The 18,777-nt window shown below is 38.5% G+C and overlaps 1 protein-coding gene across 5 annotated transcripts in view; it reads right to left on the reverse strand.

Annotated features, from left to right (window-relative positions):
- The window catches only part of ARHGAP17 (Rho GTPase activating protein 17), a 41,573-nt gene that overhangs the window by 4,596 nt on the left and 18,200 nt on the right, over positions 1-18,777 (reverse strand). For 2 of the 5 annotated variants that reach the window (XM_068699985.1, XM_068699986.1), the window contains exons 3-20: positions 15,375-15,479; positions 14,501-14,577; positions 13,305-13,416; positions 13,045-13,121; positions 12,772-12,883; positions 11,715-11,783; positions 11,469-11,550; positions 9,277-9,404; positions 8,774-8,885; positions 8,147-8,228; positions 7,602-7,682; positions 6,684-6,797; positions 6,225-6,316; positions 5,922-6,078; positions 4,434-4,676; positions 2,254-2,417; positions 1,299-1,910; positions 296-319 (exon numbers count right to left, since the gene is read on the reverse strand). In XM_068699985.1, coding sequence (XP_068556086.1) covers positions 297-319; positions 1,299-1,910; positions 2,254-2,417; positions 4,434-4,676; positions 5,922-6,078; positions 6,225-6,316; positions 6,684-6,797; positions 7,602-7,682; positions 8,147-8,228; positions 8,774-8,885; positions 9,277-9,404; positions 11,469-11,550; positions 11,715-11,783; positions 12,772-12,883; positions 13,045-13,121; positions 13,305-13,416; positions 14,501-14,577; positions 15,375-15,479 — 2,442 coding nt within the window. In that variant the 3' untranslated portion in view covers position 296. The remainder of the gene's footprint in view (positions 1-295; positions 320-1,298; positions 1,911-2,253; positions 2,418-4,433; positions 4,677-5,921; positions 6,079-6,224; positions 6,317-6,683; positions 6,798-7,601; positions 7,683-8,146; positions 8,229-8,773; positions 8,886-9,276; positions 9,405-11,468; positions 11,551-11,714; positions 11,784-12,771; positions 12,884-13,044; positions 13,122-13,304; positions 13,417-14,500; positions 14,578-15,374; positions 15,480-18,777) is intronic. The other 3 variants (XM_068699984.1, XM_068699987.1, XM_068699988.1) reach the window with 2 other exon arrangements.

The raw sequence follows: 18,777 nt of genomic DNA on the forward strand, positions 1-18,777 counted from the left end.
GAAGAAACCTCAATTTAAATGGGTCACTGCTTCACACCTGGTAACTGTGTGAAGTGTTATTCAAAATAGTTACTTTTATGATTTGTTCTGAAGTATAAAATAATGTTCACAGGACTATTAAAATTAAGCATAGGGCCTAATATCTCTTACAACCAGAATGATGTAGTAATGAAATAACATACAGAGTTGACAGAGAGCACATATTTCAAAGCGCATATACAAAATAAAAGCTACAAAAAATATTGCTGTGCAGGAGCATTTTAGCTTATATTGCATGTTTCTAGTAAGTACAAACCTTATTCGCAGTAACCATCCCCACCTGTGAAGGCATCATGGGGTAAAGCTATTAGGCAACAGAATTTATACTTTGCATTCCAAAACATTAGTCTTACTGTACAGAAGCTGCAGTGTCATTAGAAAATTTTAACCATTGTTGAATATAAGTAGAATTAAAAGCGTTAGTATTTTACATTATCTTTTCCTTCAGAACTTCCTAAAATAAACATTACAGGAGAATATTTCAAGATCTGCTAGCTTTTACTGTCTCTAGCAGGTGTTTTTTTTTTCCCCCCAAGACTTAAATTAACATTACCCCTATCAAGGTAATAACGACAAGCTTCAGGAAGTTCCTGTGAGAAGACAGAAAATCAGTCTCTAATTCATGAATGTCTCAAACCAGAAAAGTCTGCATTTAAACCAAGAAGATCTACCTAGAAATTGGCCTAAGATACACAGTTAAATGCACTTGATTCTTCAGCTTCTGGATGTCTGACTTAAAAGGACATCAGAAGGCTTCATTCTCGCAGGGTAGAAAATTCTCTGTGTTAGTGCCTTTCCTATTAGGACATGTATCAGTGACTACATTGCTAATTTATTATCTCCCGTGTATCCTGAAAAATACTATCCTTGGCTGCATCTTGTCTCTCCTCCAAGCATTTGTCTTTTCAACAACAAATGCACAAACCTGAGACTGACACAGTGCCAAGGCCAGAGAAAGCCCTGCAGAGCTGGTTGCTATAGTATTGTCTAGCTTCCCAAGCAGGAAGAAAAAAAGCAAGCTACTGCACACTTCCTCCCAAACCCTTCTGCCTCAAGAATGAAGACATTCGCTACTTGGGGAAGATATCCCCAAATCTGTTTTGTGCATGCGGAATGTGAGCATTTTAACTGAAAATTAGCAATTTTGTATTCTAATTGATACTTGTCCTTTCAACTTTTCAGAAACAAAATTACAGCTACAGACATTTTCTTCATTCCTGGTCCCTGAGGAGACATCGAATATGAAGGAATCCACTCACCTGTCACTATTTTGGAAGCTGTTTGGGTGGGATTTGCAATAATACCATCTCCAGCCAGCTGAGAAGGAGGATGAGGCGGAGGGGGAACACTAGGTCTGTTTCTGGGTTTAGGCACTGGCCGCGGCCTTGGCAGTGTGCCGCTGTGAGGTGGAGAGTGAGACTGAGAGGTTTCTTGAGTAGATGACTGTGACGATGGGGAACTAGTGCTATGTTTTCCTAGAGGGGGTGTATCGGGTGGTGTTGGAGTCTGCGGAGGAGTGTAACAGGGCTGCTCTGGTCCGTGCTCACTGCTGGCAGCAGCAGGAGGAGATGCTTGACTGTTAGATTTGGGCTGCAGTGGAGGAGTAGCCTGTGTTGGGGGTTGTGGTGGTGGATGGCTGGGAGCTTGTATTGGGGAAAGGCTGCTGGAGTATCGCCGAGGTGCAGAAACCTGGGAGCTGGAGGGCTGGGCTGCTCCTTGGTTTGCATGCTGGGCGGGAGGAGAAGAACTTCTGGCAGGTGGTTTTGGTGAGATAGAAGGTGGCTGAGCAGCTGAGGCAGAGCTCTGGCTTGCTGGCTGCCCTGGTGGTGGGTTGGCTGGCTTGGGAGGTGCTGGTGCAGGCTTTTTAACAGCTGTGAAGATAAAAGGTGAGATTTCATGGTTGAATGTTGTAAAACCAAACTCCTGGAAAAAAAAAAAAAGAGTTAGTAGCTCTAAACAACCCTTAAGTACTTTATCAAAATTGAGTACTGTATTAGAAAATAATAGTTGTTATCAATAGGAAGCTACAGAAACACATATACTGGTTTAAACCAACAGCCTTTGAGTGACTTCATTAAACAGCAATGGTAACATTACTACCAGCATTCCAAAGATTCATTTAGCTAGGCCTTAGGCTTTCTATTTCAGAAAGCATTTTTGCAGTATGTAAACAATTGGAACTTAGTGCTTTGAAAAACAAATGAAAAAACACACCTCTCCTCATTGAATGGGGACTGGGACCTGCTGCATTCTGTGGCTGATTAACAGAAAGCTGATTAGTGCTACTTGCTGACTGGTTTTGGGCAATGTTCGCTTGCCCACCATTTCTCACAGGTGGAGGAGTAGCTGAAGACGCGTTGTCCTTAGATTTTGAGGTACTGAAAATAAAAAATCCTACATTAGAAGATGATTGCAAAATGCCTTGCTCAGATCAACCACACAAATTACAGTTTACATTATCAACTGTGCTCCAGTTGTGACCCTCAAACACCTCAGAAAAGTTTCTGCACTGGCTGGTATTGACTGACAAACTAAACACTGCTAGAACTCTTCAAACAAGTCATGAGTAAGGTTCACGCAAACCTGTACAAAAGATCCATCACCAAACTCAATCAGGAATCCAAGTAGCTCTACAGTGCTGCAATACCTTGTTTGAATTACAATACTAGGATTTAGAGTGCAGTCTCCATGCTAGAGCACCCTCAGTGCATTTTGTAGGTCTTTTAATAAGAGTCCCAACAAAGAAGTTCATATAAAATTACTTCTCCCATTTCCTCAACCAAATATAACCATCGTCCCTGCAACTGTTGCCCTTCTCAGAATATTGCCACAGCATCACATCCAATTCACTGGCAGTTATCTGGTAGATGTAGTTACCAAGGACTAGGCACTCTGTGAAGCTCTCCCAGAAGAACAAAAGACACGCCAACCTGCTACATACAGCACACAGACGAGGCAGATGTGGTCCTCACTGAAGTCTGTGGGGCCTTCAAAAGCCCTCAGGAGCTGAAAAAGCTGGGGGTGTGGAGGGAGCCGTGCTTCCTTGCTCACTGGCTGCACTTCTCTCCACCCTATCTGGAATTAAGCATTTATCTCACTGCCCCTTGTAAGGGAGACCAGAACTCATCTGAGGGAACAATCCCAGTAAAAACTTGAGATTCACACAAGGACAACTCAGTTTTTTCTTCCTGACTTCTGGTTATGAAGACAACAGAACTGGGGGGAAATGAAACACCTGGGTATGAACCACACCAAGGTGATGCTTGGCAGCACCTCCTCCTCTTCCTATGCACTTTGTCTTTACTCATTTCTGCTTTTAGCATCTCTTGCAGCATCTCATTCATCTCAAAAGGTCAAACCCTTTTCAATCACTTTTATTGACACATTACAACCCTGACTTCTCCAGATACTGTTATTAAATTACAAGTACTTGCAAGCAGACTTTATGCGGATTTAAAATGTAGCTTTTAGACACTATGCTCAAGGTTTCGTTTTAGCTGCCTCAACCACAAGCTACATCTGTGGAGGAAATATTAGTCTACAGGGGATATCTGAATGAGATGTTTTCGTAAAAGTGTCACCTGGAACCAAAAGCTATATGCAAAAGAATCAGTGCTGCATAAAACTCAACAGTGGTGGATTAATGTAAGATGCTGTGCGAGAGATTGACATTTGGAGAGCATTACAGGCATTTTTACGTGGTTTGCTACATCTCTCAGACCTCAGGCATATTGAAAGCAAAACGCTGCTTTCACCATACATGAAAATAAGAGTCAAGGCTACTGCAATTTGTCTTGGAGTCTGTGTATCCTAATACTGAGAACATGACTGCACAGAGTTTCAATAGTAAATAAATAGCAAAACTCTTATACATGCTTTTCCTAAAGAAACCAGTATAGAAATATGATAAACTGACTTTCAGTTTTCTAGCAAGCAAGTCTGGTCACCACTAAGACTTGCTACAGACAAAAAAGACAAATCCAGATAACATGTACAAGAAGCAACAAACAAGACCACCTGGTTTCTAGTATTGCCACTGGCAGGTTTTGTTCTTTCAGCAGCAAACTGACAGTCATACTATATGAATAATTCTAGAGTGCAACTTGGAAAGGCCAATGTGGGCAGAAAAAGTACAGTCTATTTTAGCATTTTTCAAGATCTTTTCCCCCAGGAATTTTTTTGTAAGATCGATTCTAGAACAGACATTCAAATTAAGGTCATAAATATAGATAGCAAGAGAGCTCTTTTGTAGCACTTCTGCCCACATCTGAGAAGGCTTTGCACATGACAACATGCCTTCTAATTAGAAGAGGTGCTTGGTGAAGCAGATACAGCTGACGTACTCAGTTTGCTGCTGAAGCAGCCTGCCAAGCCGCTGAAGCAATACTTCTTACCTGACATCCTCATTTCCTTGACTTTGTAACTGTTCTGCTGTGCCAGCAGAGAGAGCAAAACCAGCACCTACTGGGCTTGTTTCAGCCACAGCAGCTTGTGGGTGCTGCTCCGCTCCAGACTGAGCCAGCACGCCAGCCTCTGTGGGTGGAAGTGGTGGCTGGAAAGCTGGGGATGTGTGCTTTCTATTTATAGTGCCACATCTCCGAGGATTTGCTTGGAAGTCCATAACCTTGACACCAAAGCTACAGAAAGAAGAGAGAGTAAACACACCACACCAGCCAACACCAGGTAACTAAAGCAGCAGGACAACTGGATGTTACAACCCACAAAGACAAGTGCAACCCCTGCTGCTTAGCATGCAAAGCAGCAACAAGGAAAGCTTCAGTTTTCTGCATATAACACCATTAATGTTAAGACATGCAACACTACTTGGCTTATCTGCACAGAGGGGTAAACTAAACAAAAGTGGAACAAGCTATTCAATTACATTTGAAGACAGACATTGACAACAATGAGGTCAAAACACTTGGTAATTTTACATGTAAATACATACATTTCCTTTCACACCAGAGTATTTCCTCTCAATATAGTGCATAATAGAAACAAAATTGATGTGTTGAAACCTCTAAGCTGCAGTATAGATTTCAAGATAGATAAAAAAAACCACTAGGATATATGCTTCCATGATTTGCATCGTTCAAAGAGAAAAAAGAACCCCCTAATTAACTATAGATAAACAGACTAAAATTCTAATGGATTTTAGAACGTGTATAGTATATTAATTCTAGAACCAAATTTTATTCCAGTTGCATTCCAGAATGAATCCTGACTTGACTTTCTTCTGCTCCTTCTGTCAGTGCTGATAAATTCGCATGTGGCTAGCCACAAACATTTCGGTAACAATTCAATATTTGCATAAACAGCTAAAAACGAAACAGCACATCACTTTCATATTCATGGTATGAGTAATAATAAATGGGTGTTATACTACATGTTCTATGAGAAAAAAGCATGTTTTATTTTTATTTTTTAACATTCTGCTGTGGCATACTGTACCATCTTCAAATCAGAAGTCTTATCATGAAGGCACCAGGTAACACCACCTCAGCTTATGGGCTTTGAAAAGAAGCCATGGAATATCAGAAGTTAGATACTGATAGATGTTACCGTATACAGTGTTTCACTGGATTTTAGACCCCCCAAATCTGTAACAGGAAGTTGTTAATTTGAACCAGTAAATATCTTCCTTTTTTATTTTTTTTTTTTAAATGAAGTCATGCACATAGTATAACTGGAAGGAAATACCAGTACATTACCTTTGAACCTTCCTCAGGCTGCAACAACATGGGGGGAAATAAATCGCTATTGTTACCTATAGTATTTCTATGAAATTCTCCTCCTGAGACCACTAAAAGCATGTCTAACTACAGCCTCCTAACTAGTCCCGTTCTCAGGACTTTGAAATCTAACCTGAGAATGAAACATACCTTTCCTTCTTCAATAAATCCCCTTCCATTACAGCCATACTAACAGGCCTCTTTCGTTCCAGTGTCCCAGAGTCATATTCATTCCCAGTGTGCGACAAGTGATTTGAATTAACAGGAGGAACTGCAACAAATGCCCCAGACACATTGAAATCTTGATCTGGTAAAAAGAGACAAAATGCACTGTATGACATACATATACAAAATGGTGTCTCATTGGAAAAAAAAAAAAAAAAAGCTGTTTGAGGTTCACCTGCACAGGGATATCACAAATACAGAATTCCTTTGACTAGAGCAAGAATTTACCTCCAGGGAAGAACCAGTCTGCATGCTGAATAATTGGCTCAATAATTGCTACCACATGGACTGAAGTTGCTGCTGCCATTTCAGCAAGGGATCTGTGGAAGAAATTTGTAGAACACTAAATACAGAGTTCTATCGAAGTCAGAAAACACAAGAAATCTTGCCTAAATGGCATGTTATGCTAAGCATGATGAATCAAGAATCTTAAGTACCTACCACTTCACACTTTAGTAAAACCTAGCCTATTCAATAACATTTATAGTGTTTAAAACATTCCTAAACAGATACAAAAAATACAAATTCCTAAAAGGATCTGGAAGCACAGGTCGAGAAAATATTTAAAGTATTTTTTAGGCAAATACTCTGTTGCTGTGCATTATCTATATGATTTAAAACAATCTGTTGAAAAAAAATCTATATCTTCATGGAAGCTCTGTTTTGTAGCTTTCCTAAACAACTTACCCTTCATTCTTTGCCCATAACAAGTTGGGGCCCAAGACTATCGCGACATTACTGGGTGTCATTTTGTTAACATCACTGTTCTGTGCAAGCTTTGCCAAAAATTTGATTAAATACCTACAAAAAGAAAAGAAACAACAAAGTTTTTCCATACAGCACAGTATAAGCTAGTACATCACTGACATTTTGACATAATTAGCTTTTACGGCAAATAATAGTTCTGAAAGGATGTTTCAAGCAAAGAATGTTCCTTGCTGAAAGCAACTAAGTCAAAATTCAATTAACTCCTAAAGACAACTCCCCACAATACAGACAACAAAACTAACAACCTCCTTAGGTAATGACTAGCTACTACTTTTCTACCCATTCGTCACAGATGTTGAATGGGTTGAAAAGAAAGCAACTCCCACCTTAATAAAGCAGCACTATTAGACATCCAGAAAAAAAAATAGAGAACACCTACTCAGCAGCTATTTTCACATTATGTAGTGTGGAAATTGCACTTTTAGGAATCACAAGAGTTGGTTTTGCTCCAATTCATTCCCAAAAGGCAAAAACAAAAAGTAAAATACCACAAAATAACAGATGTAAAATATATCCAGGCGATATTTCTAAGACTGGAAAATACAACAAAGAGCACAACTGTTGAAAAGTCGGGTATTATTACCAACAGCATGACCCTTTAAATGGCAGAGGTCTGTGCATCACTATTCTGCTGCAGCCAGTAGTGAACTACCTTGACTGAAAGTCTATCACTGCCAATGTACACCAACTACTTGATAAAATAGGATGTTCTTTTACAAACTGAATAGGATTTGGCCAAGAAGATAATAAAAGGATTAGAGTTTCAGCTAATCAACTTTGTAACATACTCTACCATCAAAGCTGCTGTGCAGCAAGTCAACAGATGTGTATATGTACCTGAAATTAGCATGATAATGCTTGGGTAATCTGTTACAAATTTTCCATAATTCTTGTAGCTTTTTATCCTGGTCCTGAATACTGGAAGGAAAAAAAAATCCATTACATCTTAATTCCATATTAGAAAATTGTTATTTCTGCAGAGAATAAGAAAAGATGATTGTGTAACTTTCCATATATGCCAAATAAATGCACTGTTTTGTATTCAGTCATTCAATAACCCCTTTTCAAATCTGTGAATTACCTCTACCTACAACAAAACCAAACCTGCCTAAGCATCAACACTGTGCAGCTAATATTCTGGAGTAGCCCTTATGTTTAATTATAAAATACCTACCTTCACCACATTTTTGTACAATATTAAGCTACAACACAAAATTTAAAACAATTTGTTAGACAAAATATTTACCTGTTAAAAAAGAAATGGGAAAGAAAGTAGTGCGAGCTTAGACTTTTCTTTTGAAGTTGTACGAAGCATCAAATTTGATAGAATTTTCAGAGAAGTGTGAAATATTTTTCTATATAACTATTTTCAGTATACTTACTTTGCAGCTTGTGTCCATTCTTCATAAAGACTGTAGGTCATTAAAGGTTCTGGCAACTCTCGTAAATAGGATTTCAAGGCACCTGCAATGCAGACCAGGAACAGGCAAGTGTCTTAGCCAACGTTCTCACCTTTATTTAAAATACTATTCTTAGATCTGCGATTTTACCCATGCAACAGGATCTAAGTCCTAATGAAACATCAGGACAACCTAGCACTTCCACAGTATCTGCTCAACACTTAACACAAGAGGCCTTTGCCTTAATTTGACAGAAACACATGCTATGAAACAATTCTTTGGAACAACACCCTTATTAAAGCTACACATGGCTCTAATCTCCCTTGATCATGCTAATACTCTTCTCATTAGAAATATGATAATGGAATTACTGTCACCACCTGAATTTTAAACACCACTCTGGCATGCAAATACATCAAGTGTGTTCAGCATGCATGCCCTATACTTATCCAAGTTAAATTATGCAATTAGTTGGACTTTCAATGTACTTCCATTCATAGTTTATTCTGCACAGAGAGCAACACTGTAGCAAGCCAACAGTTAAAAGAACGGAATAAACTTGCATTGTATCAATTTATACCTAGTTTTGATTCAGTACATTCACAGTACCTGCAACAGCATGGGGATCCGAGTAAAATTCATCAAGCTGTGAAGTTGAACAGTCTAAGGCAGCTTTCAGCTTTTTTAACTTGGAGGCTCCAGCAGCAATTCTGAATAAGCCCTGCATAATAAAAATCAAACTGTAATTGACTGGTAAAAAACATGTTATATGTTTTTCTTCACACAAGTGTGAAGTTTTATGAGAGTCTCATTCAGAGCAGTTTAAAGTTCAGTGTCTTCACCTGAAACTGATACGACTGAGCTCTCTCTCAATGTGTCACTGCCATCTGATAATGTTTTGGTCCCGTCACTCTTGGCCCATTAGTAATTTTTCAATCTACTCACACTCATTTCAAATACATTACAAATAGCGCTGAAGGCTTTTCTGTTGTAAAAGGTTTATCATCTACACTAGTGAGTGAAATTATTTAAGCAACTTGTTAAAAAGTACAGACAGCAACCCATGAGTTTGACTCGCTTTCTTTCATAGAGCATCACAGGGTATTACCTACCTCCTCTCTCATCCCAGTCTCCAAAAGCATCATTACACAGGCTTCAATAGGGACTGCAATTTCACGACCACTGCGCTTGAGATGCTCTTCTAATGGAGTTCCAAAAGCTGGTTTTTCAGTCCATTTGTCTAATTGAAGAGTATCAAAACATTAAGCAAAATATCTAACAATCACATTATGTCTCAGACATGAAAAGAAGAAAGCCTCTAGCACAGGTAAGAAATTTTCAGAACACAATAGTAATTTTACAGCCTTTGATTGGCGAAGTTCTCTGTATCATGAGTAAAGAAAAAATAAGCCTGCTGGTATTCCCAATAAAATTCCACATCTTTGTGGATAGCACACCACATACATATCCTTTGTATAACTGGAAGTTCATGTCCCAACACAGGTGCTGTCACATGGCTGACAATTACACCAATTCTGACTTGCCAGGACTCCAGAACACTTAGATTTACAAGAATCTTTGAGAAAATTTTTGCCCAGATTGCTTGACCTGGGTTGATCTTAATTTTAGCTGTATTTAAGGTGGATATAAACTGAGCTCTTAACATGAAGTTTATTGCTGATTTAAAAATCAACAACTTAAAATGGGTCTTGATAATCCCAATGTCATAATTAGAAGACCACATTAGCAGCACATCACTCTAACACCTGCACTGATTTTCAACTCAATTTCTCGATTGTTCCTTAGCTTTGAAAGTCAAAACTGCTACAAGTTTCTACAAACTGAATGTGAATTTGTTTTCTACACATTATTTTTCACCCATTATTTCTGCTGTTTTAATTGAAAAAAGTAATAAAAGACTATTAACTGTTAGTGAAGATGCATTCTTTCTTTCGGGGTGGAAAAAGGTTAAGAAAGATTTTGAAAGAGTAAAGTCAATTTCTGCAAAGGATTTGAATTACCTTTTTCTTAAAAAAATAAAAATAAAAAAAAAAACAACACGTCAACTATATCCCTTTCACATGGCTTTAATTCCTCTCGTTCATACCATGAGATGCCCACATAATTTTCACCAATTTTTCAAGATAAAATTTAGTAACTGTTCAAAGTCAAAGTAATTTACACTACAGCTAGAAACAATTGAATCCATGTCCTATATTTGTATCTTAGACACCAGGCCTCCTAGCACATCTTCTAAGGAAGGCCAATCTGTTCTGAAATACTCACCATATGAAAAACTGTACAAAGCAGCTAAGCAACAAAGGAAAATTAAACCAGTTGGATCTGTAGCTTGTACACACAACCTTCCATACAGCCATAAGGCAGCCATAACACTGTGCAAGCATAATTCATTTGTATTACTTTGCCTTTCACCACATCTACAGAGAACATATATTCTGTCATCTTTCAGCACGATACTCGTATTGGTATCTTTAGTTTACTGGTTCATCTTTTTACAATTTGCATGCGTTCTACAACTGAAGATACCTGAGTTTTGTTTGGCTCAGAATATTTTTCCCCCTCACACTTTGTTCAGCCTACTTCGTGTTCAAATCAATTAGCAGATTGGAAGACAATACAGCCAAAATTTAGGATAGCAATTTCAACCGTATACAGTGCATCTTCATACAAAACTATTACTGATACTCCTTAACTTCTGTTGACAATGAAAAGCTTGGTAGCATGGGGCAGAGATAAAGCTGCCTTAATAGCTTCTTAATTGTGGATATTCAACACAACAAAATGAAAGTCAATTAGCCAGCTGTAGTGCAGTATGCACATTGGGAAAAAAGATTACAAGAGGAGGAAAAAAAGAGAAAGCAGTCCCACTCCTTAGAATCTGGGGATTTTTTTTCTGATAATTGCCTGATAACTATTCAAGAAACAAGGACCCTAAAGTTCCTAGATCATAATAAAATTTTCATTGTCTGGAAGAGCCAGGTATGAATTAGCAAAAGGTCACATGATATCAAGGAAAAAGTGCAAACAAATAGAAAAATCCTTCCTTTACCCTCTTGGGTATCAGACAGATCGACAGTATTTTATTAGTGTGTTAAAATATGGCTGGAGAACTCCAGAAAACACAGTAAAGATGGAATTATGCTTGGGAATGTAAAATTGTTAAGTAGATCAAAATGACCTATTAAGGAAGTCTGCATGCAAAAGAATCAGATAAAGGAGGAGAATATTGTGCAGAGGTGGCACAGGCAAGGAGAAGCATCAGCCAGAGCACAGGTTACTTTACCTTGATGGGCTTGAATTTCAGGTAGGACTTTTTCTATGACTGTTAATGCTTTTCTATGGTAATCTGCTTGTGCTTCTAATAACTGAGAACAGAAGCCACATTTTAAAAAAAAACAAAAAGAGCATTAGCTTCTGATGAGCACATAATACAAGACTAGAAGGTTTAGCACAAGAAATGTTATATTTGAGAACTGAGTGTCTATGCACATTAGTGCTGCAATCAAAGTCATACTGAAAAAATACTCACCATAACAAAGAATCTAGCATATTCCCCTTCTTTGGACACAAAGCTGTACATATCTGCTGCAAGTTGATCCTTTGAAAAAGAAAAGAATGAAAAATAGAAAATGAAATTTACAAACACACTTCAACTCATACACAAAGACAGTATGTACATTTATTTTGCCTGCACTAAGTTTGAACTATTGATTCAGGCAGCACAGAAAACCAGTAAGCCACCCACCATGCTACACACTAACTGGTAAGCTCCAAATGAATTTACAAGATGAACAAGTGGCAACTGCAACCTTTTCTGTGGGGCTAAAATCAGAAAATGCTGTTTAAAAATACCTAATTGGGTGCATGTGTGAATACAATATAGAATCTATATTGTACTACTTGTGAGAAAAGTATGTGCAAGAGTGCAGTTCCTTTTTGTATAGCTGGCCAAATGCTTTTAGGCCACACCGTTGATTTTCTTTCAAGCAAAACTCATTCAAAATATCTACTTAACATAGCAAAGAAACTGGCCCCTGAAGTCAGCAATGGAATTTATGCCAATATGTTATTTACAACCAACTCTCGAATGCAAAGACAAGTACTACTACAAGGTTTTGGAGGCTCAGATCAGCTGCCTTATAACGCAGTATCCAACAACTGAGAAGTGAAAGCAAACGTGAACTGCCAAGAACAGTCCATCAATATTCCTTTTATGTCAGCAACCACAGCTTCATCTAGGTAGCTCACACTTCCTGGCTACTCAGTGGCCTGAAGCACATGGACACCCTGAACACTTGGGACAAGACTGAGACACAGTTCCTTCTTACAAATGTCTCAGACTAAACCAGCAAGTAATGTAAGATATACATCTTCAAAAATAAAGTTCCTTTTAAATTAATGCAATTTAATGCTCACTGAGCACTAACTATACCTTTAAGACAAACAATTTATTAACAGCCATATAACTTGTGACTACTGTAAAGCAGACAGACAGTTCCACAAACAAGGTTTACAGAAGCTGCCATACCCTGATCACTATTGTTACAAATCAGTTATGTACAGAATAGAAACTCATCTTGTCCTACCTTGCATTGTTCTACTTTATTTCCAGCTTCATCCATCTCTTCTTTAAGAGAATCTATTTTCGAAGGATGCATTTGAAAATTTGTTCCTGAAGTCTTGTGGGCTTGGTTGTATCTGTGGAAGAAAGGCTTCAGTCATTTGATGAAACCTAGTATTAAAATGGAATCTGCATTCATAGGTCCTTTCTAAAATTGTTTTCTTTCAACAGGAAAAAAAAAAAAAAATCATTTCAAAGGTTTTCCAACTGAATTAAGAAAGGTGTTCAAACTTCTTACCTTCCTCGTGCAGAATCCCAATCCAACACCAACTTTGCAAGCTGTTTCCTCTGTTTTTGAATGTTAGGGATCTCCATCTAAAAACAGAATTCAAAGCACATTTATCTTTAAATTGTGTAATAGACTAAACTTTGTAGGTTTCATGTCCACTTTCCACTGTTAACAAATGACTACTTAAAACAGTTTTATTATTAGCAGCAAGATAAACTATTTTTGCTCAGTTTATACACAAGTGTCCAGACTTGGATGGAGTGACTTACCTCTGTTAGCACACTCAGTGGTTCTAAAATTTCTCTTTCAATCTGAACTTCATGTTGAGACAGCTCCATTGCCAGTTTATTCTCTGCATCTCCACATGTATCTAGCATTTTCCTTTAAGAATTATAAAAAATTGTTGCAATATGAGTTACAATTGACAAGTCAATCAAGAAAGATTCAAAACAAAACAACTGTGGGTCTTTGTTTTCTGCTACCTGTTTGGAAACATTTGCATTAAACAAAGCAAGGCATTACTTAAAAGCGTAAAACCAAGCTGCTCTTTGGTGTCATTGGCAAATTCAATACAGACAAGAAGTGTTATTAAACCTCTGCTGTCTATAATTCCTTAGCCATTATAATACTTTGGGGGCTTTAAGTCATCTAGATGATTATACTGGCTCCAAATACAGAGAAGTTAATATTTATTTCGTAGCCCAACCTTCCATCTTACCAGATGCAGAAAAATTGCTCAGTGCAGTAATTAATTTTCCCCTACGCCACTTTGATATAAAAAGTCTTAACACACCATAACACATTACATAATCAACAGGAAGCAATCACAGGTTCCAAGATCATGGATTTGACCTTTATTTCAAGCTTGTTCCAAGGAAAAAATCCCATTCTCTTTAAAGGCTTTACCTACTTTCTTTAAAATGTTTAAATTTTGCAGCAGTTCAAAAAAAATGCACACATTTTTGGGTAATTCTATACAGTTTCCATTGGAATCCCCATCAACTGCAAGGAAACAGAGCTGCTTTGGCAATTCATTGTATTGACATTCTTTTGTTTCAGCCACTTTCAAGTAAATAACAGATCTGTACCTTGCCAGGATAAGGAAACTGGCATTATCTGAAGTAGAAGCTATTTACACAAACCTGCAGAACACAGTATTAGATTTTAAACTCTAAACAGAGATGATAATTTTATCAGTCCATATGGAGAAAGGAAATTTTCAAAAGCTTTTACAATAGAAAAGAATCAGAATCCTTTGGAATGTATTTCAGAGCAAGCCTAACACTTGCCTCCATAAACACTCAAGAAGAAATGCTTGTTCACTTTTTCTCCCCATGGATTAGAGAAGGAATCTAGAAGTATTAATCTTATTAGGTTGAAAACAGCCTTTGTGTTTAGTCTCTAATTAGAGCTCTACAAGCAATAAATAACAGACTACATCTTATAAAGCAAGTCAGATACTTACCCCAGAAGAGTTTCATCACTTAGCTGGACAGATCCTTCTTGCATATTTTGAGCAAGAGCTGTTAGAGGAAGCTTTTTCTACAGAACAGAAGGAACAGTGATTCGTTTACTTTATGCTAATCACCCTTTCCAGCTTTCCCAGTACATTCCCACTAAGTTTTTCTCTTATTCCATATGGTCTCTATTATACACATATGCACCTCATTCTTTGACCTTAACAAAATGCCAAGTCACAAAGATTTTCAACCCACAATACTCATGTTTCTCAGATACTTTGAAAAGCACTGTTTTCTGTTAGTTGGAATGACTGGCCCAAAATTTACATCAACTACTGTAAGACCAGTAAAAAGCTTTGAGATTCAAGCAACTAGCTCGTTCATCTCTTTGCAGAGGTTCCTTCTCTGTGCTCCTGTTTTCAGGACTGTTTTTCAATGAAAGGAGTAAAGCTGAATATTAGTAATTCCTGGTTTTAATGCACCAAGAAAGCCTTCCTATAACTTTCTTTAGTAAAGCCAAGGAGTGCACAGAAGAAAGTTTACAGTTAATATGAGACACCAGTACACAAAGGTAATTCTAAACGAAAGGAGCAGATCAGAACAGAGCATCATCTTTTCTTAGCTCTTATGAAAGCTGTAAGTACCCAGCACACTGCAGAAGCCAATGTCCTGACATTACTAAGATACTCCACGGTCATGTTTTTATATCTGGATGGTGACCTGCAGCTAGTGCTTTAACAAATAATGTCAACATGTGAGATGACTTCACAGTTTTTCTTCTCTTGGATAATTTAAGGTATAGTGACTGATCAGCATGGTCTGAATATGGTCTGGCCTTCTCCAAATGCAGAAGACAAACTAAAGAGCAGTTGTACTTACATGTCGCTTATCAGAATCTGTACCATGCTGGCCCTGAAAACATGCAATTAATCGCTTCTGTGCGATATGGCAAACAGATCTCACAGTGTCAAGACGTCTCTCAATCTAGTAGGCGGAAGCGGGAGAGAGGAGGAAAACAAAAAACAGAAGTTATTTTCTTGGCCTCAGCAGAAAATCTTCCTCCTATATGACATTCAGTTTTGGTGTGCTTATTTCTCAGGGTCTACAGATTAAAAAGAAGTTCAGATGCTTAGCAGCATACTGACAGCAAAAATATGTGGAAGAGACTTAAAATTGCTTTTGTTCTCAGCGGAGATTCAGCTGGAACTTGTAACACCCAAGATACTACGAAGCAGAAGAGAGAAAAAATTTCTCCCTACTTTTTGTCCCAGCAAGAGAGAATCAGGTTGGAGCAGACTGCACATGCAGATATCCAAGAAAATAATTTAGGAAGAAAACTGGAAAAACTCTCAGTCTTTCATTGTGAGTTTGTAAATTAGAATTGTAGAGCATCTGACCATTTCTTTACATTGGACCAAACCTGTGGCATTTCGACCTTGCTAAAAGGTAACCTTCTCTGGCTTTTAAATGCTAGGGCAATGTTCCTAAATGCTAAGTAAAATAGTATCTTTCGGCACAGATTAATGGATTCAAAAAAGTACGTAGAAGGAAAAAAAATAGCATCAATGCACAGAAAAGAATATACCATGGTATATCAGAAACATGACTTAATACACGGAATGTGAATATGACAAAGATATACAATGAAATAAAACCCCTTGAAAGAACAATGTATTAAAGAACAGTACAGAGCTAACAGCAAGCGATGAGCACTGGGACAGAACTGTTCACAGCACTGAGCTCTTGATGCACAGCACCAAAAGAATGTGGTTTATCAACATTTCGATGACTCCCCAGGATTAGGAATGGTTATTTAAAAAGTAAATTTCTGCAGAAAAAAAATCTAAACAGACTCAAGCTTTTGATAACAGCTCTAAAAACACAGGTTACATTTTCAGGAGGGCAATAATTCTCCCCAGCTGTCCTATCAGTACATAAATACAGATTACTGCTGACAAGAGCATTAATTTTAGTGCTAAGTTATTATACTTTGTTAAGTATCTTTAAGGTCACAGTACTTAGATTTTAAACAAGAAATATTCACTCTTCCAGAAGAAGCAAACTGCTACATTCTAATGAACACTGAATTCTGTAAATTGTCATTTAGAACAATATACATCCAGGTAAGAATGACATTTTCCCCTCCCAACACGTTTATTTCACACTTATGGACAATAACCATGGTATAGCCCTAAAGTGACTGCAGTCCACAATTAGGTCCCAGCAAAAGCAAGTAGTGAAAACTGCAGATACTAAAGAGACGGCAGCTCTGGCTGAAAACAAGCCTCAGTGGCTGTGTTCTGAGAGAAGCTGTGAGGGAGAAGATGCTGTTGGGAAGAGGCACAGGCAGATGAGACCGACTGGGTGAGGATCAGCACAGGATCACTGCTGCTGACATGGGAGCCCTGTCCTGGATGCACGAGCACGCACAGGACTGGGCCCCCCAGAAGAGGGGAGCAGCAGCTGTGTGAAGCTCTGGCCTGCAGGAGCACCCAAAGCTGGGCCTCGGGGCTGCCTGGCAGCAGCTTCTGCAAGTCCAAGGGAAGGTGAAAAAGACCCAGTGTAGGAGGGCTGGTGAGCTGGAGGACCAGAGCAGGAAGACTGAAGTCTCACTGGCTACACAAGGTGGAAATGGGACTAACAGCTCAACAGCCACAAGATGAATCAACTCTGAAGTCCATATGAAGCTGCATGAAGAAGGCAGTACTGTTTACAGCCTACTGTTGCAACTAAGAAGTTTAATTTCTACTGCCTTATCATCGAGATTAAATACTACTAAGAAATTCCAAACCAGCCTCTAATTGTGAAAGTACTTTTTTGCAACACAGTTTATCAAGCATGATTTTGGCAGACCCAATGATCTCTTGAGGTCCCTTCCAACCCCTACAATTCCGTGATTCTGTGATTATCCACACCTGAAACACAGTAACTGAACCATCCTACAGATCCCAGCACGCTAACAGCCTCTGTCAGCCACGTGTGACTGCTTACGCCCCCTTCGAAAGGCATGCATATTCCTGACAGCCTCTTTCCAGGCAGTCTGAATGCCAAATTCAAAGGGCAGATGATTGATAGGAGGAACATGACCCCAGAACTTCATGAGTCTCCCCTCTGATCTGCTTTTTAGTTCAAAGTGTCAGGAAAACCACGAAGGACATTAATCTCCATTAAGTTACATTTGAACCAAAAAATGTGACCTACAGGCTTTACTGTCTGCACCCACGGGGCATCTTCAGTGAACAAAGACATCAAACAATTGCTCCACTATATGCTACAAGGGCATTCCAGAAAGTGGGCCTATTGTAGAAGCCCTTCCAGTGCTGAGCTGCATTGCTTCTCTTCAGGCAGGAACACATTTAACAGAGATACTTGAAATGGAGCATTACACTTCAGAAAACAGACAGCAAGCTATGGCAATCCTATGTCAAAGTCTGAGACAAATATAAAAAGAAACACTGTGAAACATGTTTGGAAAACAAACAGCCCCGTGCTTTTAAGCTCTTTAGTTAGATAAGAGCCTCCCTCCCCTCCGCAAGCCCCCAAGAGCAAACAAACAAGTGAGTAAATTCTTCCACTTGGGTGTAGCCAGTCTGCTCTGTGCCTGGGAAAGCCTTGCTTGCAAAATTTTTTTGGCAACAAGCAGCAGTACTTCTGGCTTTCACTTCTTGTTACTACTCTGCCGTTAACCAAGAAAACAGATGGGCCCTTGAAGGCTATCAAGGTGTTTTAACAGCCTTTTTGCCATTTAATTGCACACATCCCTTTAGAAATTAAAAATGATATTGTCAAACTGTTAAGATATTTACATTTCAACCAAAGCAGTTCCCTGGAAAGCACGGCAAAGCGTTTCAGGTCAGCTCATTTCACCCTTGCTCAAGATGATTTCACTTGTTCTTGCTGAATTCAGGTTTAAAGCCATTACATTCTCTCACCTTCTACTTTAATGCAAACAGCTGGAGAGATCTGAAACAAAACTAACACCTCATTTGTTTGGCCTGTATGTTTTCTGCAGAGGTCCTGAACTTAAAACATACTAACATGCTTTGTAATTGACTTGAAATAACCATTACAGTACAAGTCCAAAGGAGAAGCTAGCACATCTAACTTCCCCAGCCAATTCACCTTCTGTCCTTTTTTTCTGTAAGAACCTTTCGCGAAATAACCAAAGGAAGAAAAATATGTAGAAGAACAAGTCTGTAGTCAAATTTGTTTCATGTGATTAGTCAACCTTGTTAATCTAACAATTGCAGCTAAAATTCCACCATGAAACTACTGTTTGATT

The sequence above is a fragment of the Anas acuta genome, chromosome 15, assembly GCF_963932015.1.
Source record: "Anas acuta chromosome 15, bAnaAcu1.1, whole genome shotgun sequence".
Lineage (NCBI taxonomy): Eukaryota > Metazoa > Chordata > Aves > Anseriformes > Anatidae > Anas > Anas acuta.